This window comes from Grampus griseus, assembly GCF_964374135.1.
Source record: "Grampus griseus genome assembly, chromosome: 4".
Lineage (NCBI taxonomy): Eukaryota > Metazoa > Chordata > Mammalia > Artiodactyla > Delphinidae > Grampus > Grampus griseus.
The window spans coordinates 76,269,854-76,297,395 of NC_138997.1; the positions used below are offsets into that span (position 1 = coordinate 76,269,854).

Here is a 27,542-nt window from a genome sequence, read left to right on the forward strand (position 1 = left end):
TACATGCTAAATCTCATAAACCCAAAGAATCTACCGCCATTCAACCTATGAGAGATGAAAAACGAACAACGTCGAGGTGATGACCCAACAACTTGAGACTCACGTTAAGTAAAGACTTCCGGTCTCGCGCAACTCAAAGACCTCTTTGCAGCTCACCCTGGGCGAGCCGCAGGCGCGCGCATGCGCAGCACCAGCGCGCATGCGCAGCACCCGCAGGCCGCTCCGCCTTCTCCTCGGCGCCTAGATTTACATCCGGGTCCTTAGGCTTTACGCTCCTCGCGCCGGCTGGTGTTTCTCCGGGCTGACTGCCTGCTGGTTGTTTTCGCTGTTCCAGCCTCGGAAGAGCCGGTGGGTCGGCGGGTGAGTACACGGGAAGGGCCTGGAAGGGGAGTCGGGCGGGGGCCCGGCTGTTTGTTGCACCCACCGGTGGGCTCTATGCGGAGACGGGGACGCCGGGCGGATGGGGGTCCCGGGAGCCTCCAACTTGACTGGTCGTCCTCTTCGGGACGGGGCTTTCCTGGCCCCTGCTCTTTGGCAGTCTTCTCCTGACACTTGTTACAAATTCGTAATAGTCATCCTCATTTGCATTCGTTAGGGTTTAAGGAGAGACGGGCCCAGCGGCCTGGCAGGTGAGGTGAGTTTGCAGCCCTCGCCTTCCGGGCAGGGACCACAGCCTTCTCTGCTGCTTCTCGCCTCTCGTCGGGACCCTGACCTGGATCCCTGCTCTGAGAGCCCCCTTCCTGGTCGGGCTTCAGGAATCTTTTGAGGTCAGGTGTAGTGTGTTTTAGGGAAAAAGCGCAGAGCAGGGATTCTGTAAGCCTAGATTCCAGATTCTAGTACAGATTCTAAAATAGCTGTGTAACCCAAGTCGTCTAGAAGTTCCCATCCAGCTTTAAAGTTCAGGTTTGTGTTTGGCAGCTCTTTGTCCAAGGGACGCACACCCAAAATGAATCAGCACCAGAGGAAGATGAGGGCAGGGGTGGTGCTGTGTCATTTTTTGAGTGCTGTCGGGTCAAGATGTCAGAGAATGGTCGACTGCAGCAGCAATTCAGATGTGTGAGGATTGGCAAAAACTGGAAAAAGACACATTTAAAAATCTGAACACATGTGGCATTCTACTTTTCTCTGGGTGAGGTGATTCATTTGGGACTTTTAGAACTGAACTGTAGACTCGCGGAAGAGTTTAAGAAAGCAAACCGTGCCTGTGTTTGGTCTGAGAGGCTTACTTGAACCTCTGTGCAACGCAGTCGTCTTGTATGATGTTATTTTCCAAATGTATCCTGATTGTAAGAATCACCTGTGATATTTGTGCAGATTCCGTGGACCCATTGCATATCTTTTGAAACACCATGTCCAGGGAAAGGTCCGGGGAATCTTTTTAACAGGCATCCTAAGTGATTCTTCCTTATAAGGCACTTTTGGGAAGCAGGTATCTTTCAGTCAGATAGGCCCTCCACCACTTAATAGCTTTATAACTTAAGTAATAAACTTGTGAGTTGCACTTTTCTTTATCTGAAAAATGAGGATAAGTTCTTCCCCAGAGACTATTGAGTCTAAGCCCTTTGATAGTAGGATCCTTATCTTTGTCATTTTTGTGTCTACAGAGCTTAGTGCTTGGCATTTAATAGGCCCTCCCTCACAAGTGTGTTGAACTGAGAAAAGAAATAGCATGCCCCAAAACACAGAAGACACTTGGAAAGCTCTAATGCCATTCCTCCTCCTCACCTTACAGGGTTTTTTTTTTTTTTCTCTTTTTATCAGTAGTCATTTTGCTGAATATCCTTATTAGAGATAAGTATATCTCTTGATGGTTAAAACAGCCAGGAAGTGTTTCTGATTCTTTGGTGTAACTTTGAAATTGTTTCTGCCATTAGATTATTAATGAATTTAAATGGAGGCCAAGTCCATCTGTTGGACTGAATTCATGACTTAACTGTAAATTATTGTCTGTAAATGATATTTATCTCTTGTTATTGTGCCATAACTCTAGATCATGGTGATCGTAAGTTGTTGTTATGCCAGAATCTAAATCATCATGTTCTTAAGGACATATTTAGATTCAGTGTTTTCCTTGTAATAAGACCTCCTACTCCCACTAATGTAAAGATTTTGACTTCTGTATGTATGGTTTGTGGGTACAGAATTCAGGACTGCTGAAGCCATTTGTGAAAAGATTGGTGTGGGTAACAAATCCATTTAAGTATAATAAAACTAAGAATTAAAATCTGGGAATTATAGTTGTAGAACACATTGATTGTAAATGTTATAAATCTTGGCAGTATAAAATAATACATCTTACAGAAATCGGGGTGGGAGGAAGTGTAAGAATGCAATTTTCACATCTTTCATGGTAGTAGGTCAATCCATGTTGTCTAAAATGGAATCATATAGTTTTTAAATGATGCTGATCTCTTAATATTTGTATAATATTTTTTCTTAACCTTAGAATACTTCTAGGAACTGAAATTGCTTTTTGTGAATAATTTTTTCCCCCAGAGATCAGCAGTTTCTTTAGTTCACTTTATTTTCTTTTGCTTCTGTTTAATGCAGAAAGAATTCAATTCGTTATGCTTTTTGTTAAAAATAGCATGTCTAGTATGATCCCATTGTTAGAAATTATTTCTATACATCCTATTTATATGTGTGCATTAGATAGATACCTGGAATCATGTATACCAAATAGTAATGAGCATTATTTCGGAGTGGCAGGATTTGGGTCGATTTTTTTTTTTTAACTTCTTTTTATCTTTCTGTATTGATTGAAATTTTTTTAAGTGCAGGTATCACTTTTATACAGAAGGGAGGTTTGGTTATTACATCATTCATAGGGAGAGTTCTGGATTTTAGTAAGTAACCCAAAAGGTGCTGAGTAATCATTACTACCATGAATTTGCAATCAATAAATGAGTGCTGCTCTGTTTGCCTTTAGATTTGTTTTATGTTGCTTTATATAGTATACCTGTAGAGATAGTGCAGTGTGATGTCTTTATGGTAAATTTGCCTTGATATAAATTTCAGCTTTGTCACTTAGTAACTGTGTGAACTCAGTCAAATTGTGTCAGTCCCTCTACTCATCTATAACTGGATGTTGTATGTACTTCAGAAGGTTGTTGTAAGAATTAATATTTGTACTTAAATGACCTAGCCCACTGCCCAGAACTCAAAGTTCGTCCAAAAGAGAACAGCCATTATTACTATTTTAAAAGTACAGATTGTATTTGTATACATGCATGTCTTTCTTAAGTACTGTCCTTTTAAAAGTCATCAATGTATTTTACTTCTGTTTGACTGTAAATTACTTAAAGTGCTCTACAATGGAATTTTCTCAGGTTTGAACTTCTTGTCCTGGAAGCTGTGCATCACCATAATGAGGCTTGTAATTCTTGATAACTATGACTTGGCTAGTGAATGGGCAGCCAAATACATCTGTAATCGCATCATTCAATTCAGACCTGGACAGGACAGATATTTTACACTGGGTTTGCCAACAGGTAATGCACCATTTTTTCCCATATTAGGTACTCAAGGTTGTGGGATTGAAGGCTTTTTCTTAGTAAAATATGTTTCCTGTTTATTTCTTGTCATATCACTGATTTAACATATTAGGATATCAAGTCTAATGTATAGATACAGACATATCTGGTATCTAAGTTTCATTACTATTTGTTAAAATTCTGTCTCACCTACCACTCCAGAATTGAAAAGGAAATATAGCTTAGGTCATGGTCATGATATTTTTTGTACCTTTTTCTAGTAGTCTTTTGTTTGTATTTAGGGATGTTGCTTTCACTATTCATGTAGTTTCTTGGGAGATTAGCCTTCTCATTGATCATTAAGAGGTACCTACAATATGTACTACTGCCTCTTAATTTTACCTCATATGCCTTATATTATCTTATTAGCCCTTTGCTATTTCTGTGATTATTTTCTATTTTAGAAGTATTACAGGTGAAAAATTGAAGACAGGTATGTCTTCATGACAGAATGAACATAAGCATTAATTATACACTTTATTGGATTTAGTTCTCGGTTAAGGTTTTTCTTAAAAAATAACCAAGTAGTGTCACTGATACATGGTACTTTATTTGATATTGTTGACTTACATAGGAAAGAGTATTGGACCTGGAATCAGAGCTGCTACTTTCTTGGTGACTGAAGGGCACTTATTCTACACCATAATATTGTTTTCCTTACTTTTAAGGAAGATAAGGAAATTAATAGCTTACAGTGCTGTTTTGAAGCTCAAATAAGAGCAAGTCCCTTGTATACTGTAAACACTATGTAAATTTAAGGTTCTCTTAAGTGTGTTTTATTTAAACAGTATTTTTTCCTCTTGCTCCTCCCCCCATACATGTCAACTATAGAAAAGCTACAATCATAATTGTTTTTCACTTGCATAATTTCCATGAAAGATACTGTTAGCTCACCAAGTTGATTTTTTGTTTGTTGTTTTGCTTTTTGTTTTTCGGTCCATGGCAGTAGGTGTTGGTAAGAACGGCAAAGAGGAATTTTTTTTAATTGTGCACACCAGAAATGGGCCCCCTCAGCACCCACAGTTTTGATATGTGAGCCCCAGTGGTTGAACATGCCCTCTGTATCAGTTTGCCTTCTGTAAACCTGGGCCATGCTCAGACTAGCTGCCTTAATCACTTTGTCTTAATTATGAAGAAATAAGCAGTAATTTGAGTATGGGAGCAGAAAGGCTTCAGAGCCATAAACGCCAGCAGTGCTAAACATGTTTTTGTGTATTTTGATATACAATTCTTCTGCTTTATTTTGGATAGTATTACTGCCTAATAATACATCTGCCAAGGGTATATCTCTGGAAAACCTTTGTTAACATATTCTACTTCTCTCCTTCATTGACCAATGACAGTGTTAATCATGCCCCATCCTTACCTCCCCCCACCCCATGCTTTTGAAATTTGAACATACATTTCTGTAAACAACATGCTATGTTGTAATTACGCCCCACCAAGCACAATTCTGGGGAATATCTGTTCAGTATATATCTTTTTTTTTTAATTTTATTTATTTTTGGCTGTGTTGGGTCTTCGCTGCTGTGTGTGGGCTTTCTCTAGTCGTGGCGAGCGGGGGCTACTCTTGGTTGTGGTGTGCAGGCTTATCACTGCGGTGGCTTCTGTTGTTGCAGAGCATGGGTTCTAGGCGCGCAGGCTTCAGTAGTTGTGGCTCACAGGCTCTAGAGCGCAGGCTCAGTAGTTGTGGCGCACAGGCTTAGTTGTTCCGCGGCATGTGGGATCTTCCTGGACCAGGGCTTGAACCCGTGTCCCCTGCATCGGCAGGCAGATTCTTAACCACTGCACCACCAGGGAAGCCCTGTTCAGTAATACATTTATTGAAGTGATGTTGACAAACTTGATATTTAAGGGCCTGCATGCTGTGGGCCCAACCTGCCTCCCAGACTTATTCCCACTATTCCTCTACACTGAATCAGGGTAGGCAGGTTACACGGCTTGTAGTTCAAAGAAAAGACCTGAATTTGCTGGCTTTACTTTCATTCATGTTGCTAGCATACTGTGTAATAAGAACTTTATGAGAATCTCTTGAATATCTGGCTTCACTGCCGTGTGTGTGATATTTGGCACATTCCTTAATTTTTTTACCCCAATTCTTCCACCTTCACAATGGGAAAGATAATGCCAATTTCCCAAACTTGTGAGATTTACATTAGCTAATGTATGAAACACCAGCATAGCATCTAGCACATGGTAGGCATACAAGTGTCATCTCTGAACCTCCTCCCCCATCTTTTTTCTATTTTCAATTACAACTTAACCCATTCTTTGATTGTGGGAGTTTCACTTCTTCAAAGACTCAGTTGAAATGTCATCTTTCATCCTTTCTCCCACAAGCAAGACTATAGTGTTTTCTTCTTTGATTCACTATACTGCCCCAGACTTCTTATAGGTTATTTATATTTTTCCTTGTGTTATAGTTACTTTGTACTTGTCTATCCGTATTCTGTGAGTTCTTTTAGGGTAGAAACAGTCATAATCTTTGTTTTATCTGAATCATAGTAAGCACTTGCTAAATTAGTTATGTTAGTAAATGAGTATTGCAAAGCAAATATATTAAAATGAAGTTTCTTTTACCAGTTCACCGTGTACCATATCTTCCATTGATTTTTTTCTATTCAGCCACTTTGATTAAAAAGTAGAAAATGAATGTGATTTTTATCACTATTGTGACAACTTCTTTTTATATTCATATGTCCTTAAATTACGGAGGGAGTCCTATAACTATTCTCTTGACACTGAAAGATACACACAGAAAATTTGTTATGCTTCTAGAAAAGGAGAAAGAAGAGCATACTTATCCATCTTTTATCCAGGTTTCATGTTAGTGGGCTGTAGTTCTTTGAGAATTGTAAAGTTTGACCACATAAATTTTAAATTATTAATGACAATTTAAAACAATATGTGTGCTTAACTTTAAGAAAACCTATTAGTCTTCTGTTCTGTGAACCTGTCTGTGTGATATTTAGCCACTTCTATTATTCTGTCATCTTAAATGAGAGTCAGTTTTTTTTACTACTCTGGATTTTTTTTGTATTAGTTGTTTTTTTGTTTTTCTGGTGGTTTTTTTTTTTTTGCCAGAGACTGCTTAGTTCTGCCATACTTCTCCCTGCCTCTTGAGTAGAAATTTTGTGTTTGGGTGTTTTATTTTGTTTTGTGATGGTGGGCGGACTAGAAACCAATACTCTGACCAGGATTGTGTGGGCCAGGTTGCTTGTTGTAAGAATGTAGTCAATCTAGTCTTCGAATTTGTAGTTAAAATGAAAAAATACAGCAGATTTAAAAAACAAAGGGAGGCCATCCTCAAGTGGCTAAATTCATTTATCTTTATTGTGTCGTTTCATGGAGCACTATCAAGCAGATCTTAATTTCATAAAACATAAAAGAATCACATTTATAAAACAATAACATTAAGAACTCAGATGAAGTATCCAAAGCCAAGATCCCATTTCCTAGAAATCATTTTACTTTATACATTTTAGCTGATATATGCTGAAAATAACACAAAATGAGAAACAGGAGCTCCAGTTAAAAACTTAAAGGATAAGCCTCCTCACTCGATCCTTGCCACTTTCTATTTTGAAAGTAGAGGCAGTGTTTAAATTCAGCTCTGGTTTCACTTTTGATTTCATTGAATGGTCAATACTTGACCTATTTATGTATCATTTATGCTGCAAATCCCTCTCTAAATAGTTTTTTCTCTAAAGGTGGGACGTTTGTTTTTCTTCTAATTCACATGTGCTCTCTAGAAGTTTCTAATCCTGGAATATACACCATTAATTCCAAATATCCAGCGACACAAGAATAATTTTCCAAGCTATAATTTCTGTTGACAGATTCCCAGCTTTATTCAGCAAATTCCAGTTTACTAAAATTTTAGGTTACCTTGTAGAGAGACTAATTCAACATATATTTGTTAACTGAATGTGTATTTAAATTAATAATTGTTTGCCTAATAAATTAGAAATATAAAATACTATTAAGTAAGAAGAGAATAAGGTTAATATAAACTTTTTTTTAAATTAGATTTTCAAGTTATGTTAGAAAATGGAATGTTTATCTGTTTTAGGGAGTACACCTTTAGGATGTTATAAAAAACTAATAGAATATCATAAGAATGGAGACCTTTCTTTTAAATATGTGAAGACCTTTAACATGGATGAATATGTAGGTAAGCTATATTATTTGAATATATTATTTGGACATGTTATATTTTTAAAAAATTAATATATTGAGAATATTAACATTATTTAAATTTGTTTTGAATGTAATATGAATATATTTCTAGAGTATAATGTATTACCTTGTAGTGGGGTTGGGAGTTTATATAAAAAAAACTATTTTTGTAATGACAGCATGACGTAGTAGAAGGACCGTGAGACTAGAAATGAGAAGATTTGCATTCGTCTTCAGCTATGCCACTTACCAGTCCTGGCTCCATCGACTTTGAGCCAATTCATTCACATGTCTCATTCTCTCTTTTTCTCTTTTTCTTTTTTTCTTAAGGCAAAGTTAAAACCAGTGTTGTTGTGGGGATAAATGAATTAATATGTATGTAAAAGTAATTAGTAAAATATTTTTTAAATATAAGGCTATTTGTAGCCTTGAAGCTTTTATAATTTATTGATTGTGACCTTGCTTAACTAGAAAGATCAGTGATATATATAAACTCTGTGTTAAAATTTAAATTTTATAGGTACACATTTTTAACAGTAGCCTGAGTCATTGTCAAAGAACTGTCGTAATTTAGTATACCTTGCATGTAAATAGGAATAACAGAGGAAGAACGTAGATCAAGATTTCAGTTGTGTGGCCATTTAATTTATGTTGAATTTAACACATAAATCAGTTTTATTGGTTAAAATTTTGTATTTGAGAAGGGGAATATAGTGATTACATGCACATGAACTAGACTTCTGTGCTCCAGCCCCTTTGTGAGCTCTGTGACCCTGGGAAAGTTACTTTTCTGTGTTTCTGTTCATCTATAAAGTGAGATTGATAATAGTTATTTCCATAGACATTGTACACATTAATTAATACATACATGTACAGTGATTAAAATAATGCCTGGCACATAATAAGCATATATTCCGTATAAAAATGCTTTTAAATTGAATATGGTATAGAAATGTTACATATTTTAAGTAGCATTTATGGCTTAATCAGAAAAGTAAACTTTAGATTTATTTCTGGAAATAGTTACATTTTTATTTATTAACTTTGTATTTAGGACTTCCCAGAAATCATCCCGAAAGCTACCATTCTTATATGTGGAATAACTTTTTTAAGCATATTGATATAGATCCTAATAATGCTCATATCCTTGATGGGAATGCTACAGACTTACAAGCAGAATGTGATGCATTTGAAAAGAAAATAAAAGAAGCTGGAGGAATTGATCTTTTTGTTGGAGGTACGTAAAACATTTTGTCGTTAATCATTTATTAATATTTGAACTAGGTGCTTTAAAAAAAAAACTTACCTTCGTGTAATGTAAAGAACATCTGTGACTGTAATACCCATTTATTCAGCTATTGATTTCTATTTTACTTTATTTTCATCAAAAAATAATCTTAATGTTGCAAGTGGGGATTGTTTAAATTATGGCTTGAGAAATAGGTCCTAATCCCTGCCTAATTACCTCTTTAGAACTGATAGTTTACCACATCTTAGAAAACGAGTGATGTTTCTTTTCCTCAGTGATACTCTTATTCTTCTACTGTTTCTTTAAAACCCCAACCCAGCTTTCTTATCAAATTACGGCGTTAAATCTCTGAAAGTCTGCATGTGGAACAGGTGGATTTTAACATTTCTCTACTGATCATTCAAATTGCTTCATTTCACTAAGAAATCAGTTAAGAATGTAAAATTTTTATCATCAGCCTTTAGTTAATATGAATTAAGCTGTATAGTTGTCTTAATAAACTCTAAAGTAAATGTTTAATTAACTAAATTCCACTTGAAATTTATATATATACGTGCACACACAAACATACATATGTGTATGTATATTGTGTGTTCATGATCTACCATTGAAGAGGTGAAAGAATCTCTTCCTTTGTAATGACAATACGGTTTTCTGCTATCAGTATGGAGCATATGAATAGTATATCATCTAAACTGAAACCAAAATTGTTTTTCGCCAGATTCTTTAGTATTCAACTAAACATACTAAAGCTCTAAATTAACATTAGATATATAGAGATAGATATATCCATTAGATCCAGGTATATCTTACAATTAATTTATTGGAAGACTGCTCAAAACTATATGAATTAGATCTTCAATAGACCTGTACTAAGGTTAATTTATGGTTGAGGTGGCCAGGTATTGTAGAGGTGTTTGGTTGCCTTTGGAGAAAATTGGGTTTTATCGTCAGACAAAAATTAGCATCCTGTTTTGGCCACTTACAATCTGTAAGATCTTAGGAAATTTATTGATTTCAGTAAACTAGTTCAGTATACTAATTCAATATAATTAAGTTATTTGTAAAACAAGATTATATTAACCATTTCAGAATTGATGAGAATTAACCACATTATAACATGTATAAAATGCCTTGTGCATTGCTTGGTATGTAGTTGGTAATCCATTAAGTGTTACTCCACTCTGTCTCTGAGATGTAGTTTCTGAAGTAATTTTTCCTTAGTTCATTGAATGTCCTGCTCTTTTACTGATTTACCTCTAAGGGTATCCAGCAAGACTGAAGTTTTTCTCTTTGAGGAAATTGTTATCTCTACCTAGCAGAACTAATATCAATTACTTTCTTAAATAGACAGTCTAGGATGGTTTTTTTATCTGAGCAAGAATCCAAGTTAGACTAGTTTGCTTTTCAAAATAGACAGTATCTATTTTTTAAATAAAACTTGCTAATATTACTTCACTATTCCTGGAAAACATTTGCATTCCAGTTTTGTCCGTATTGCTCAATTCTGAGATAATTACCGTTTGCGCCTACCAATATCAAGGCCAAGGCAGTAGATATTTGAAAATGTTTAAGGAGTGCGCTACCCACGCATTCTTTAGATTTTCTAAACTCTACCAAAATCAAGTAGAATTACTGTAAAATAATATACCTAAACTGTTTATCTTAGTTATATCAAGAAATATTTTCACTCATTTACCATTATACAAAAAGATATGCAACTATTAAAACTTCAGTATTAAAAATGGCTGAATGGATAACATAAATAGTATTTTTTTACTTCTTTATTTGAGGACTTATTTTTTCCTGTTAATTTATTGACCTTACATAAGGATTCTTGTGACAAATCCCTTGGGGTCTCAATGCCAGGAAGTAGAATTTACTTGGGGGAAAAAAAACTGATAAGAGCTCTTTAACTCCATTTTGTCCTTTTGCCTACTTTCCGGAAAATATTTTAGCTTAATGTAATGTTTAAGGTTTAATCTCCCTTTTCAGAGATTTATAGTAAACTTTCTTCTTTCCCCATAGCTTTAAGCCACTTCTTGTTTCTTTATAGCTAAAGTTTTTCAGTGCATTTCCTCACAATAACTCACCTTAGTTCTACCTTTGAAACTAATGGAGCATAATCATAATTATTTATGTTTATCACTGACTCTTACTACTAAAAAGAACTTTATTTTGTTTTTTAACCAATTTTTGTCTTAAACTTCCTGTAGTTCTCCCCTTGCAAAAAAATTTAACAGGATTTCCTTTCCTCTTCCATTAACACCTTCATTGTAGTCGTGGGCTAATCCAGGGTCTGACAGTTTATATTTATTATCGAAGGGACATATAATTGTGTATAGGGAACGGAGGGTTGGCTTATTACATTTTCTTTGAACTTTCCCCTGTTTGGGATACCCTATTATTGGATCTGTCTCATGAAGGAATCTCATTTGATTCTTCACCTTTGTTGATCTAGGTTGTTATCATTGGATATTCAAGATGAGGCTTGGTATCTGGGTCTTACCACTTACCCTTCTTTTGTTCCAGGGTTTGGTTAATAAAAACACTAAGAACTGAGCCAAATGGGATCAAAATATCAGCTTTATTAAAGGTAAAGTTGGATTAGAGATTGCAGGTTGGGCTTGAGGCCAGAATGGGGTTTCCTACTCCTCCCCTCTGAATTTGGAAATAGTAAGACCAGAGAAGAGCTCCAGAGTATTAATCCACCATTGCTCACTCCTGGGAAATGGAGCAAGAGTTCCCTTCCCTCTATAGAAAGGAGAAAGGAGGAAATACATACTCAGAAGTTCTTCATCTGATGACAGAATTGTTGGGAGAAAGAATAAGGTGTATCATGCAATTCCTGATCCATACCCAGCAATAAAGTACACAAACATGGAAATCTATAAATGGACTCTAAAAGCATTATTAACTTTAAAATTATCTTAAGATAATTTGTGTTTAAAAGGTAAAAATAAGACACTGGGGAAATTTTTAACCCTTTACTTTGGTTACACGATTAGATTCTTTGATTTGCAAGTAAATGTAGTCTACTAATGAGACTAAAAGTGATTTTATTGGAATAATTCTGGGGTAACTCACAGAACTGACATCAGAGTTGGAAAAAACAAGTCTTTAAAAGAACAAGAACCAGGAGCCTCAGATGAACTGAAGCAGGGACTCACCTGATCCTCTCCTGCAGTGCTGTCATCAAATGCCTCAGCTCTAGATGCCTTCTTTCTTTCTGTGTTCCTGGTCAAGTTTCAGATTTATAGAGAGAAATTCTGATTGTTTCAGCTTGGCCTAAGTACTTGTCCTTAGATCACAACAGTTCTGTCTAAACAATATGAGATATAGGGTGTTATGATTGGTCTAGCCCCTGTTGTGAGGGGAGCAGAGCAGGGTAGAAGGGGGCAAAAACTGTACTGAACATTCTGAACAATACCAACCATCCATTCATTTATTCAACCATTATTTATTGAGGGCCTCCTGTGTGTCATGTGTTCTAAATAGTAAGGATACAGTTATGAAGAAGAGAAAGTCTACTCTCATGAAGTTTACTTTCTAGCCCATAGAACTATAGACACAGGAAAGACACACAATCCAGACTCAGAGGTTTTAGAGATGTTTCATAAAGGTGTTGATTATCTCGGGCTTCCCTGGGGCGCAGTGGTTAAGAATCCACCTGCCAATGCAGGGGACATGGGTTCGAGCCCTGGTCCAGGAAGATGCCACAGAGCAAGTAAGCCCGTGTGCCACAACTACTGAGCCTGTGCTCTGGAACCTGCATGCCACAACTACTGAGCCCGCGCACCACAACTACTGAAGCCCTCACACCTAGAGCCTGTGCTCAGCAACAAGAGAAGCCACCGCAGTGAGAAGCCTGCGCACCGCAATGAAGAGAGCCCCCGCTCGCCGCAACTAGAGAAAGCCCGTGCACAGCAATGAAGACCCAACACAGCCAAAAATAAAATAAATTAAAAAAAAAAAAGGTGTTGATATCTTAGTCTACACTTAAAGACTGAATAAGAATTAACCATGGTGTTTAGAGTTCATGATTATTTTTAAGAAAATTTTATAAGGCTTTGTAAAACATTCTGAACATTTTAAAAATATAATTTTATATCAGGAAAAGCTCAATTTTTGATAGTTACTGATAGTAAGGGAATGTATTGACGCTTCTCCATCATGAACCATTCCTGATAATTTCAGCTTTGCTGTACACTTGTGTGACCCAAATCAACGGTGAGACCACTAATACTGATCTTTGAGGACCTTCTGTTTTTTTCTGGAACTCTTTTATTTTCCTGGTTCCATCCTTTCCTCCATAGAGACCTATAAATAAAAATATTTAGGTAGATGTATACTTAAGAGGAAAAGCAGAACAGTTTTACAAATCTAGAGAGATATGCGTATCTGTGATTTAAAATAGACAAGCATATATATACTTAATAGTGGAAACAAACCATACATATTAACCACATATAGGTCTGGCTTTACGTACTAGATTAAAAATTAATCCTATATTGTTAAAAATTCCTAGATTATTGTGCTTTGGTAGTTCATATTTGCTTCCTAAGGTTTTCAGTTCTTCCTTCTTCATTCAAAACCAGGTTACTCTTTGTCATATTTTACTTTGTTGTAGCCTGGGAAAAAGTTGTTAGAATTGTGTGTTAAGAGCCAATAAGATACACCTATATATCATTAAATATGCAGAATATAAGTATAACCAGTATTTTGACCCAGAGAACTTGTGGGGTTTTTTTTTTTGATTGAAGTTGCCAGAAATCTGACTAGCAAGTAGGGTCCATGTATATAAAACTTGATTTACTTAAGCCATAGAAAGATTCTTGATTTTATGAAAAGATTTACCTCCAATTTCCTTCAAATAAGAAATGTCATATTCTTATCTATATTTTAGAGGCAGTCCTAGAATATTTCAGCTGGCAGTAGATCTCCTTAAAGCAGAGTTTTCAAATTGTGGTTGTCACATATTATTAGGGCATGAAATCAATATGGTCAGTCACATCCACCATTTCCCTTTGTACGTTTTGTTAATGAAACAAAATGTAATCAAAAATAGCTTGAATGGCTCCTCGTAAGGGTATTATTTCATGCAATTCTTGTTTTAATTGTTTATATGTGTACTAGATTGCAGTGTCAAATGTATTTCTTGCAGTAGGTTGCAGTCAAAGTTTGAAGAAAACTACTGCCTTAGATAATATCTTGTCCAATCTAAACATTTTTATAAGTGAGGAAACTATACTACAGGGAGGTCCAGTAGTTAACTGCCCCATCTAGACTAGAACCAAGCAAGTTAAAGTGTGAATATAAAGACCACTGGGTTAGGAATCAGAAGATTTAGATTTGAGTTTTGTCTTAGTATTTACTAAATTATTTACCTTGAACAAATCATATATTATCCTTTAGCATCAAAGTTTCCTTTTGAGCTTAAAAAAAGGGGGAGATGAGGTAAATAGATATGGTTAATCTGACTATGTCACAAGATTGTTAAATATATGTGTTGTTGAGAGGATGCATGTGAAATTGCTTTATAAAGTATTATTATAAAGTGATACTTAATTTTGCTGTTAGAATCATGCTAGCTCAATGCTAAGCATATGGAAAACATTGAAATACTTGTTGAATCAAATACAGGAACAAATCTTTTACTGCAGCATTAGAAATTCAGCTATCAAATAAAACAAGGTAAGCGTGTTTATGACTATTTCTTTGGTCTTTAAATCATGTTGAACTTTGAGAAACCTTATTTACTTATGTATATATGTGTGTGTCTATGTATTTCTTTTGAAAGGAATTGGTCCAGATGGTCATATTGCTTTCAATGAGCCAGGATCCAGTTTAGTATCAAGGACAAGAGTAAAGACTCTAGCAATGGACACCATTTTGGCAAATGCTAAATATTTTGATGGAGATTTATCAAAAGTGCCAACTATGGCTCTAACAGTTGGTGTGGGGACAGTGATGGATGCTAGAGAAGTAAGAATTAAATGTTCTTTGATGTTTTTCCTTTGATGTCTATAGACTTTGGAGAAATTGTGGTGTCAAATAAGTGCTATTTTGGGTTAATCCTATTTGCAGTATAAATTGTTGTCTGGCTTTCAGTAATTTCTTTTAGGCTCATTGCCATGTTTAGAATTCAAGTAAATTAAGTCTTTGGAGCTGGAAACTAAAAATTAGGCACCATCTCTTTTGGGGTACTGCTTTACTTGCCTCTTCTTGTTTCACAGTTTGAGGTCCTAAAATCACACTGATCATATAGTCTTGTGAAAGGGCTGTTGCAACAAAGATGCAGTCATAATTAACATTAAACTGCTTTTGGAGGCTTAGGATAATTTAGTGTAATGTGATTCTTGACTGTAGGAGGATAGCTCAGTTGGTTTCCAGTGGAAAAAGAACCCCTTTAGGGCTGGATCTGTTCTAAATTTGGTATGTTTAAGAAGGCAAGAGTTCTGAACAGTAGACTCAAATTTTTTAGTTTTTAATTGGGCTGTCATTTCCTGCCCTGAGAATAACAGACCAAATTATAGTCAGATCATGATTATAAGTGGTTAAATTATATGGAAACCCAAAACTCCATTCCCTTCTGGCAGCAGGATTGGACAGGTTCAGAGGAAAGAGTACAGACAAGGTATGGTGAATGAGTAACTGATCTTAATGTAAATATATCTAGACTTGAATGCACAAATAGAACTGTCATTCAAAATGGAGTTTTACATCTAACGATAATTGGTTTATGAAAAAAGACCTTTTAAAGACTGAAATTTCATAGTAAATAAATCGAAAAAAAATAGAGCAATCTTAGTTCTAAAATATGAAAGTTATGCGAAACGATTTCTTACATATAACAAAATTAAAGTTACAGTGCAACTCTTATGCTAATTCTTAGAATTAACAGTATTCAAACATTGATTTTGTTTCTTGTTTGACTTTTCCAACAAAATTATATGATGCTATTCACCTCACAGTATTCATTCCCAGCATGACTGTAAAGAAAATTATGGCAAAACTTTTATTATTTAGTAGTTTTCCCAAGGACTTTAGTGCTTTATTATAGTTGATTTACAATACTGTGTTAGTTTCCAGTGTGCAGCAGAGTGATTCAGTTATATATATATTTTTTCAGATTATTTTTCATTATAGGTTATTACAAGATATTGAATAGTTCCCTGTGCTATATAGTAAATCCTTGTTACTTATCTGTTTTACATATAGTAATTTGTATCTTTTAGTCCTGTACTCCTAACTTACCCCCTTTCCCGTTGGTAGCCATTAGTTTGTTTTCTCTGTCTGTGAGTTTTTTTCTGTTTTATATAGATTAACTTGTATTGTTTTTTAGACTCCACATATAAGTGATAGCATATAGTATTGTTTTTTTCTGTATCACTTACTTCACTTAGTGTGATATTCTTTAGGTCCGTCCATGTTGCTGCAAATGGCAGTATGTCAATCTTTTTTATGGCTGAGTAATATTCCATTGTGTGTGTGTGTACACCACATCTTCTTAAACCAGTACTCTGTTGATGGACACTTGGGTTGTTTCCATTGTCTTGGCTATTGTCTTGCTAGATTTTTCATAGCATTCTTTTGAAACAAGTATCACATGATTATACTTAATGACTTTATCTTCAATTTTAATGGGCTTCATGTGTACACATTTTCATCTGCCAGTGGTTTTAACTGTGATGTGAGCTGTTCTTCAGTGTCATTTTCAATAACTGCAAATATATTTAAAATTTAAATCCATGTGTGGGACAGATGTCACTGTTTAGTGGAAAGTAGGTTTGAATGGGAGACAAATCTTTAAGTGGTCAGTGCATCAATAAGTATCTTCACACTTTGGCAACTCAGATAATGAGGCCCTTCTGTACAGACCCTGGAAGTGACAACCCAGAAGTTATTACAGGTTTCTTAAGACTTGGGAATTGTCTACTAGGTAATGAACCACACAAGTCACTGCCCTCAGTTTTCACTCCTTCCTTGCTTTGAGGCCTTACATTGATGTTAATTAATTGTGAAATGTTCTACTTCTCTAGCCCTTGCTTAGCTAAAATGGCACCCGTTTTCAGCTTTCAGAGTTCCATTTTCTGACCATAATTCTTATAATCAAAATTACTTTCTTTTATTCTTTTACCACAGTTTTTGTTTATAGCACTTTTTGCAGTTTATAATTGTTTCTGTATGTTTCGTTGTTTAATACCCTTCCTCATTAGTTTATAATCTCCAAGTGTTTATGAGTCATGTATATCTAGCACAGTACACTGCCTGTCACATAATAGGTATTCAGTAACTGTTGAGAATAGTTTGAATGATAGTTTTGCCTATAATTCATTTTGGACAAAGTTGGTTCTATCCACAGCTTGGCTGTCTACCTGAACCACCAGATCTGATTTTTATTGACTTCCGGCTGTTTGATGAAAGCCACATTTACCCTCAAAGGATTAAAATTTGTTTTTACTGAGATATATTTAAAGATAATGCTTTATATTTTAAAGGTAATTCCAAAAGAAAAGACACAAATTGTTTTTATTTACTGTAGCATCTTTAGAATTGCTTATTATATATAATTATAATAATTTGAATGTTTATTCTTGCGATGACATAAGGAAAAACCAGTAAAACTTAAAAATCTTCTTTTGATTTTGTTGACTTACTGAATGTCACAGAAGTCACCAGTGACAAGTTCTTAGTTGTTAAGACCATCATCTTTGCTACAGGTCTTATCCTACTGGGCTTCTTTTCATCATTTATTCCTATGGACTATTTCTTCCATCATAAACCTCTACCATTACTCTTCTTTCTTTCTGACCATTCTTTCTCAGTATGCTTCCCTGGCTCTTCTTCCTCCATCTGCCTTTTGAATGTTGTTGTTACCTAGGGGGTCATCTCCTAGCACTGCGTATTCACTATGCATACTTCTGGGCAGTGACCTTTTTTGTGTGGTTTTTTTTTTTTTTTAATACATCAATAGCAGTCACACTTTGGAACCCTGTTCTTGGTAGATTTAGTACTATTCTAAAAAGGTCAACTACGCTCAATACAGTGATAACTACCAGTACATATCTTTAGCCAGTTCTTTTTCTGAAGCTGCAGATTTCATATTTCCAATTGACTCCTTATACTTAAACTGTTCAAAATTTAAATTCATCTTTCTACCAAAATTACCTCCCTCCCTTGGTGAACAGCAACATCCTCCATGAAAATTATCTGAACTTGAAACGTGTGTCATTCTCAGCTTCTTCACATCTAATCAGTCACCACATTCCACCATTTAACTTAGAGATAAATAAGGATCCAGCCCTCCATCAAACAGAGATAAATCCATCAGATAAATCCATCGGAGCTGCCTTACTTCTGGTCTATATCAGTTTTTTAAGGATTATTGCAAACGTATCCTAAATCATGGCTATCTCCATTCTTTCCCTTTCCTGTTCTCTATTACAGCCTGAATTTTTTTTTTCCCCAAAAACATAGTTATTACTCATGCATGTAATGAAGAGTCTCTGATTCCTTGCTGCTTCATCACAAGATGATATCTAGCCTCTTTGGCATAAAATGCTCTGTATTATCAAAATTCAGTTTTCAGCCATCTCATTTCCCTATGCTCAGCCTTACCAAATTTCTAGCTTTTTATTGACCACCCCATAACTGTCTGAAGTGCCCCCTTTTCTTTTCTGCTTATCCTTAAAATTTGGTTTCAGATAGGGCTACTCTTAAGCTTTTTCACAATACAAGAAATACTCTCCTTGAGAATAGTGGAGCAGATAGAGTAGAAATAATCACGTATTATCAACGTCAAATTATATTCCAAGAGGGATTTTCTTCAATTTCTGATTTTCCAGATATTTCTTCTTAATTCTCAAAGGTTATATATGTCTTATTGTAGTTGTTAAGGATATGGATGCTGGAATCAGACCTCTTGTTTATATAGTAGCCTTACCAAGACCTTGGGCAAGTTACAGAATATCTGTGCCTCATTCCTTATCTGTGAAATATGAGTAAGAATAGTATTTATCTCACGCTGTTGATGTGGGTAGTTAAATGAGATAATAATTCACGAAAAGTGCTTAAGTTCGGTGTTTAACTCTGAAACCACCAAATCACATTTTAAAACTCCTGAAATAAATTAAACTTCAGAAAATATCCATCATGCAGCAATCACTACATATTCTCATTTAATGTAGTGTGTGTTAAAATAGTTTTAAAAAGCCTTTTCAAGTGCTAGTATAAGGACTTCTGCCAGATTGCGTACTAATCACTTAAGGGACCCTGATTCTTGGGTCCTAATCCCAAAGATTCTGAATTAGAAGACAGGATGGAGCAAAGAACTTGAATATTTTGTTTTTTTTTTTCAAACTCCTCTGTAACACGTATCAGTCTTAAGAAAAAAATATTAATTTCCAGTGAGGAAAACTAATAGACCCATTAATCAGTGCTGTGCTTACCTTAAGCACTGCTAATTTTTAAAAAATGCTTTTAATTATAGGTGAAGGCATATTAATTCTTCACTGAGCCTAGATCTCTATACTTAAGAACAAGAAGTATCAATAAAAACAGTAAGAATTCATACATATCTTATTTCATTCATGGGCTTTGATATTAATCAAATATAGCTTCAAAATGAAAAGTAATGAATCTTGATAAAAGAAATACAGTAATATCTGGTTCATTAATCTTTAATTTCCTCCCTGTTTTAGAAGGTCTGGTTATAAAATGTGAAATACAGAATTTTTACATTGTTACAGATATTTTAGAATTACAACCACTTTAACATTCATTTTTTTAAAAATAATCAGAAAAAAACATGTTTAAAGATTTATTACATTACATAAACTGTTTAACTTGTAAAAACAGGATTGATTTACTGCTAAAAATGTTAAAGAAAAGATTCATTCAGACACCTGTATACACTCACTCACATTTGCATACATTCTTTGACTTATCTCATAGGCTATCAGGGATCTGGGACAAAGACCTTGGATTTTCTGTACCTAAGGATGGTCTCAGTTATGTGTGTTTAAAGGACAGTTCCTGCATTAAGTAGATTCTGAACCCTTCTTTAAATCTAGTTTTGTTCCAAAACAGCTTTAGATAGCACCCGTTCAGTGAAACAATCTTTAGGCTCATTTCTCTAGATTACTTTTAAAATATCTTATTTCAGAGTCTTTTGCTTTTCCAAAGTAATATCTATTGCTTATCTGGGCTAGAGCAATTTGATATATCATTTCTGGTTATATAAATTCTTTGTTGATCTGTAACTCTGCTTTTGCAAAACATCCCTTTTGTTTCTTTTTCTTCATTCTCCCAGGTCTCTTCTTGTACATCAGTATTTAATGTGTTAATTATCATAGGCATTATGGTATATTCAATAATACTCCATTACAAGACACTATTTTACTTTGTTCAGCCAGAAGTAGAGATACACTTTGTGCTTGCCTGTTACCTTAAAGAGCAGAAATAAATACCTTGAACTATGAAGAAATATGGAGCTGTTTATTTTTATTTTAACCCTCAGAAAAATATTGGTGCTAAATTCTTTGTTTAAAAAAAATAGAGCTTCTTAGTCATTTGGAACATGTTTTAAGAATTGACAGGTAATGTCCACGATTTTTCAGGTAATGATCCTCATAACAGGTGCACACAAGGCATTTGCTCTCTACAAAGCAATAGAAGAAGGAGTCAATCACATGTGGACTGTTTCAGCCTTCCAGCAACATCCCCGAACTATTTTTGTATGTGATGAAGATGCTACTTTAGAATTAAGAGTTAAAACTGTGAAATACTTTAAAGGTGAGCACTGAAATTTCAAAAGCAGACTGGGAGAATATTCCATTGTAGATGACAATTAAAACTTAGTATGACTGGGGAGTTACATTCTGCATTGTGGCCTATTGAAAACTGGCACTGTGCTAAGGATTAGAAATGTCTCACTTCAGATAATACTAGCTTTCAAAGTAATTTCCTAATATTTTTTCTTGAAGAAAACCTCCTCAATCTATATTTCCAGTAAACAAGATGTTTCTTGAAATCCAAAATTAAATATTTTACTTTCATATTGAATATACAAGATTAAATAGCCCCAAAGGAAATGTATATATGTCCTTTCTAATTTTTTCGTTGTTTACCTGTCCCACCCTAACCTCTCAGCTATGTTTAGAATGAAATCAGGGGATAAGATGGGTTGCCCACTATCTCATTTAATCTTCACAATAAATTTTGCTAAATGTCAAACAGTATGGAATAAACTCTGCAAGTAAGCAGAGTTTGCCCAGACTTCTGCATATTTAGCTTCCTTTTGCTTCTTCCTACAGTCTAGTTCAGTAATTTTTAAACTTTACCATACCATATATATATATATATATATATATATATAACCATATAAACTTGCTGTGATAGGTGTTTAAGAGATTTTCAAGGACAATTTTGAATACACTCAGTTTAGAAGCCATTCCCTGCTTGAGTCAACTCCACATATAAATACACACACATAAACAAGCTGTATAAATAGGTACTTTTTACAAAGCACCTGTATTTATATAGCTGATATGAAAATATTATGTAATTAGTCATATGTATAGTTCAGTAATTCACAAAGTATATAATAAGTGTACTACTGATACTATATGAATGAAAATACGTTTTAAATCTCTTTAATAAAAGGTGTTAAAGGTTTCCTTAGTGTTAAGCACTTAGATTACTTCCAGTCATTTATATTTTTATCAGTTAAATTACCAGTTTTTTACCAAGTCACAAATATACCAAATTAAACTGAAAATTGTTAGCTTGTTAGTAATTTGACAGATAAAAGCAGGGAATACCTCAGTTATGGGTTGTGAATAAGAGCTCTTAGATGGAGGTTTACCCATCTATTTCCATGTAGTCCAGGTTTCATCACAAATATTAGATTCCTTGAAAAAGTTAATAGAAGGAATCTTCATTATCCACATATTTTTTTGTGTGTGTGTGGTATGCGAGCCTCTCACTGTTGTGGCCTCTCCCGTTGCGGAGCACAGGCTCCGGACACGCAGGCCCAGTGGCCATGGCTCACGGGCCTAGCTGCTCTGCGGCATGTGGGATCTTCCCGGACCGGGGCACGAACCCGTGTTCCCTGCATCGGCAGGCAGACTCTCAACCACTGTGCCACCAGGGAAACCCTATCCACATATTTTAATAACAGTTTTGAGGAGATTCATTTAACATTGCCATTTTCTAGCACCAGTAATCCCCAGATAAACCCCTATACTTGTCTGATTTTTGTCAGTTTAGTTTTTATCAGAAAATTTTTACATTTTAGTGAAGTAAACATTTAATAATAGCCAATAGTTATATGACCAGGTGCTATTCTAAGCATATTATACTTGCTGATTTACTTAAATCTCACAATTATATGACATGGGTACTCTTATAATCCCATTTATAGGTGAATTAACAGGCTTAGTACGGATGTTAAAGTCACTTAGAAATTATTTTCCATTGGAGCTTTATATATTTCTGAAGAGATTCAGGACATCAGCCTCTGTCAGGATGCCTCCTTCAATATGGAGAAAAATGGATTTGCAGTATTGTTCTGGGCTATATATATAGACCTCATCTTACAGTAAGATATTTTGATATTAGGTAAAATGACTTCATAAATTTATACGTTATAAATGTAGTTTTATGTATCTGTCATATCCTTATTATTATATCACTGCAAGATATACTGAAGGAAATGAATCCCTTAGTTATAATCTGTAATTCTTCGAATACCATTCACATCACTATTTCTTCTGCCATCCCTTTAAAAGTGTCAAGAGGAATCTTAAAGGGTTCTAATTATTTAGCTCTTGAAGTCTAGGTTAACTACATCTAAAACAATAAAAATCATTAGCATATGGAAGTTTACTTCAGTATATATCTTTTGAAAGATATAAGTAAATCACAGGAAAACATTTTAATTTGTTTTATTCTAGTTTTTTGTTTTTTAAAAAATAAAACCTATGTTTTATGTCCTGAGATAATATATTTTCAAGACATCATCATCATGGTGAACATTCTTTTTGTTTTATCCTTTTTAGGCCTTACTCCAATAGCTCCAATAGCTTGATAGAGGCTGAATGAATTCAGATTGAACCAAACTATAAAATCTATTATATTTAACTTTTCTTCTTCAAGCAACATCAGAAAGTCTATGCATTTTTATCAATACTCATTAGAATTTACTTCTGTTTATGAGTTAAGTAAGCAGTTATTTATTTTTATCACATTCTTGTGTAGAACGTTGTCAGTTTTTACCTTTAGTCATAGCAAACTCTTGATTTATTATTCAGAAAGCAAGTACTAAAATTTCCAAAACTATTTTTAGTTTGGAACTAGCTTTATGTTATGTACAAGTTACAGCCAGTGTTTAGTTTTTAAAAAACTTTACAGGAGTTGTATTTTTCATGTTTATCCTGATGTTTTAAGTTGTGTGTTTTTAAGCTCTAATGTATTCTTTCCATGATCAAAGCTTTAAGTGAATGATAGATGAATTATATCAAGTAGAATGATCCTCAAAGAGCTGATACTCTGGAAGAGGTATATCTTCTAAACCACATGGCTGAGATTACCATTATCTTTGTTTGTCCCCTCTCTTGGGTCTCTCCAATCTCCATTTTGCTGCTTTTTACATACTGGTTGTTAAACTTTTCAGTTAAATATTATTTTAAATAAGATTGGTTCTATTTAGAGCTAATTATTTGGTAAATATTTTTCATTAGCAGATACCTTTTACAGTATTAAAAAATTACCCTTTAATGTTTATTTTTGGTAAATGTAAACTATATTTTCCAGTTAATGTCATCAGCCAAGAAACATGGGTTACAGTGCCTTCAAGTACATTGTCTCATGTGTTGTTATACCCGAAAGAAGTACAAGTATCCCTGCCTGAAAGTAGTTGGCATTCTTCATAAAACTGGCTCACTAAGTGATTCGAGAAAATAAAATGTAGCTCCATGACGGTAGGGACTTCAGTTTTGGTTCATTGCAATAGATGAGCATCTCAAAGGGTACCTACCTAGTACACTGGAGACACTTGGTAAATTCTAGGTAGTTGGGCAGGTAGATGGATGACACATGAAGTTGATACCATTTCAGTTTAAGTGCTAAATTATGTAAATCACTGTGAAGTCCAAGGGATGTTAAGGGAGAGATTTTTATAGTTACATAGTAGTTGATGAAAACTTGAATGGAGCTGATGGGACTGAGAGCTGTAGAAGATGGTAACACTTAGATTTGAAGAGAATGCCATAATAGCACAGGTGTAAGGATGAGCTAACACAGTTGCAGAAAAAGTTCCTCTTAATAGAGAACAAAGTATACCGATAAAATGGGGCAGGCTTATACTTTAAAAACAAAATTAAGAGTGAAAAGGCAAATGAGGGCTTGCATATCAGTGGCCTTTCAAAAGGGTATTGGGGGGGAGGGGTTATTAGCCCTGAGAAAAATATTCGTATGTATTAACACTTTTTGAGCAAAGAACAAATGCCAATAAACCAGTGTGCTTCAAATCCAGCCTCGGAGATAGTTTGCATAAAACAGTCTAATGAATGAAGTATTTGTTGGTTTGTCCACATACTCATGGATTTTTATCACAGGCTTTTTGTCTGCACTGGTAAGCACGGAAGGGAGGGTTATATAACTTTATGGAACTGTCACTATAGAAACATTCAAGTATCAAAGATTACATTATCTCAGACATACATACCAAACATCATTATAAGACTTTTATGCACTATGTTGAGTACATTGCTTTCTTTTTTAAATTTTTGAGCTGAGGTTACTCCATTTTATAAGTAAGGCCAGATGGATAAATGGCTGCCATATACCGGAGGTGGAGGCAGAACCGATCAAGTGCCTTTATGCTTAGTTTGGTACTTTTTATACATAATTCTTTCATTTCCTGGGTTAGCTGTGCTCCTTGTTTTGCTTTCTTCAAACTCTTCCCATTACTTATTTTAACCTTTTGACCCTTCTGTCCCTCCAGCTGCATGGAAGGCTTAACTTCAGTTCCTCCACAGTCCTACCTCCAAGATTTTAAATTTATCCTAATCGTTAAGCATCCTTTCCTTTCATGTCTAGCCGTTCTGCCAGTGCCCTTGATACTTTTCTGTCTTCAGGACCTTGAACTACAGAATCTTGGTCTCTGCTCCCTCCTTTTTTCCTGCCTCCTTTTTAACTATATTCTAGATTCATTTTAAATTTAAAAAAAGCTTCCAGAGACCATCTCACTGAATCTTCACAGATTTTTTAAAGTAAATGTTTCTTGAGCTCCCAACATGTATCATGACCTTTATAGACCCAGGACTTAGAGCAGTAAATTTAAGGTCCTGGACCTCAGATTCTAGTTGGAGACATGGTAGGAAAAACATTTTCTAAGAGTGAAAATTGCTCTAAAGAAAGTGAAACAGTAATTCATTATAAGGTGACATTTGGGCTGAGACCCAAAAAGCCAAAAGGAGATAATCATGCTTTGCTCAGGGAGAAGAGCACTCCAGGCTGAATGAGACAGCAAATATAAGGACCCTGTACTATAACCAAGCTTAGCCTTTCTGAGGTAATGGCAACAAAGCCAGGGTTGAGTGTAACACAAAAGGGGGAGAGTGGGGAGGACATGAGATCAGAAGGATAAATGAATCTAAATAATATACATATATATAATATAATATAATATATATAATATAATACAATCTAAATTATATTCTAAGTGACAAGAGCAATTGGAGAATTTTAAGTTGGGAAATGGTATAATCTAGCTTCTGTTTTTAGAAAAATTGGACAATGGGAAGTGATGAAAGTAGGGTGCTGAGTTGGTAATCAGATTAGAGATGAAAGTGGCTTCGACTAAGGGCAGTGCTGTGGAGATGAAGAAATGTAGCTAATTTGGGATATATCAATATTTTGAAAGTAGTGCCCACCAGTCTTGCTGCTGAATTTAAAAAGGAAAGAGAAAAAAATCAACAGTGAATTTCAGTTGTCTGGCTTTAGCAGCTCATCAGAGGGTAACACCATATACAGTATTTTTAAAGAAATGGTTTAGAAGGGGCAAATGGGTCTGGATGTTGTTAACAAGTTTGAGGTGCTGATTAGACACTGAAGTGAGCTGTTGAGTTAATTAGCATTCTCTCTTTCAATTTCACGAGTGAATATTTCTCTCTCCTTTTAAGACTGTTCCACTCCTGGTTTTTCTTCTACTACACGTATACTTAAGTGTTCTCTGCATGTCCCTTTGCTTATCTCTTAAAAGTGGGTCTTCACAGTTTGGATTTTAGAGTGCTTTTGCAGCCTTTCTGACAAAGTACACCTTCTTACTAACAAGTACCCTGTCTCCTCGATCCAGTAATCCCATTTCCTAAGAAAACCACATTATGAGTCCCTTTCCCCAGCCTCCATGTTCTTAACAACCTCGTAAATTTAACTGATTTCTTTAACCTGCACAATATAAAATCTTTAGTTCATTAATTGGGACAGTTTATTTCCCTAAATACGATACATGTGCATTAAGACATGAATAACTGGAATATATCTCCCAAGAAGCTTTAATAAAATTAAGGACAGTTTACAAGCATACCAATTATAAGATGAAATTTAAATTTACTTGGAAATTGATATTTAGGTTATCTTATTGTTTTAGTAAACCTGTGTGGCTTGTAATCAACCCCTATTGTAAATACACATGTCAAAATAGTAGAAAATAATTTGCCAGATGAATGGATAGGGTAATATATTAGAGAACTGATGTAACAACAGTTCTGAGCCCTTTGTTGGAGTCTGTTAGATTAACTGGCAGAGGGTCAAACTCAACAGACTTTTAGATGTAATTAGTATTCAAATTTGTTATTTTGTCATACTGAAGGAAGTTCTAAAGACAAGAACTGCCCCTACTTCTGGTTACTCACAAAGAACCTGTACCCATTCCAGATCCATGGTTTCATAAATAACTAAATTGATATATGCTAGGTAGTTAAAACTAAACATTCTGAAACATTTCTATTTGCATTTTTCCAATAAATTTAACTATTTTGTACTAGATGGGAGCCAGTATACTTGTATTTTAATATTAAATCTTTTGTTTTCTAAATAAGATATAGTTCAAAATAAGAAATACAACTAGAACTGTGCTTTTTTTCTTTAAGGTTTAATGCATGTGCACAATAAACTTGTGGATCCACTATACAGTATGAAAGAAGCAAATTGAAGGAGACTGGATCAAAATTCTGCTTGAATGAACAGAACACTTTTATACATAGATGAATTTTCAGCTATGCAATATGATAAAACTTGGGGAATCTTTGAATATTGTCATTTTTGAAGTCTAATATCTATATGTTAAACATTCCATATTTACAACGTGTCCATTTTATACTAGGGTTTAGACGTAATTGGCTCTCACAATTGAACAGCTAGTTGTTACAGAAGCCACAGTCACTCTATAACATAGCACAGAAATGCAATGTCTGCCTGTTTACAAATTTAAGTCATTTTAAAGGTGACAATTCTGTACATAAAGTACCATGTATATGACTCCAGTGGCATTATTAGATTTTAATTTTTTAATC

At 34.8% G+C, this 27,542-nt stretch overlaps 2 protein-coding genes across 5 annotated transcripts in view; one reads left to right on the forward strand and one right to left on the reverse strand.

Moving 5' to 3' along the window:
- Positions 1-239: 239 nt before the first annotated feature.
- On the forward strand, positions 240-27,252 carry GNPDA2 (glucosamine-6-phosphate deaminase 2). Of its 4 annotated transcripts, XR_014296613.1 has the most exons (8): positions 240-360; positions 3,330-3,491; positions 7,606-7,707; positions 8,767-8,949; positions 14,762-14,946; positions 20,583-20,757; positions 22,388-23,186; positions 27,120-27,241. XR_014296613.1 is itself a non-coding variant. In XM_082652717.1 (7 exons), the coding sequence occupies exons 2-7, from the start codon at positions 3,368-3,370 to the stop codon at positions 27,179-27,181; spliced, it is 831 nt and encodes a 276-aa protein (XP_082508843.1). In that variant the 5' UTR covers positions 240-360; positions 3,330-3,367; the 3' UTR covers positions 27,182-27,252. The 4 variants fall into 4 exon arrangements, 3 of the variants coding, with proteins under 3 accessions (XP_082508843.1, XP_082508842.1, XP_082508844.1); XM_082652717.1 differs by lacking the exon at positions 22,388-23,186 and having other exon boundaries at positions 27,120-27,252; XM_082652716.1 differs by lacking the exon at positions 27,120-27,241 and having other exon boundaries at positions 22,388-25,617.
- GUF1 (GTP binding elongation factor GUF1) overlaps positions 19,666-27,542 on the reverse strand; it is a 32,476-nt gene continuing 24,599 nt past the window's right edge. The window contains exon 16 of the mRNA XM_082652714.1: positions 19,666-20,623. Coding sequence (XP_082508840.1) covers positions 20,593-20,623 — 31 coding nt within the window. The 3' untranslated portion in view covers positions 19,666-20,592. The remainder of the gene's footprint in view (positions 20,624-27,542) is intronic.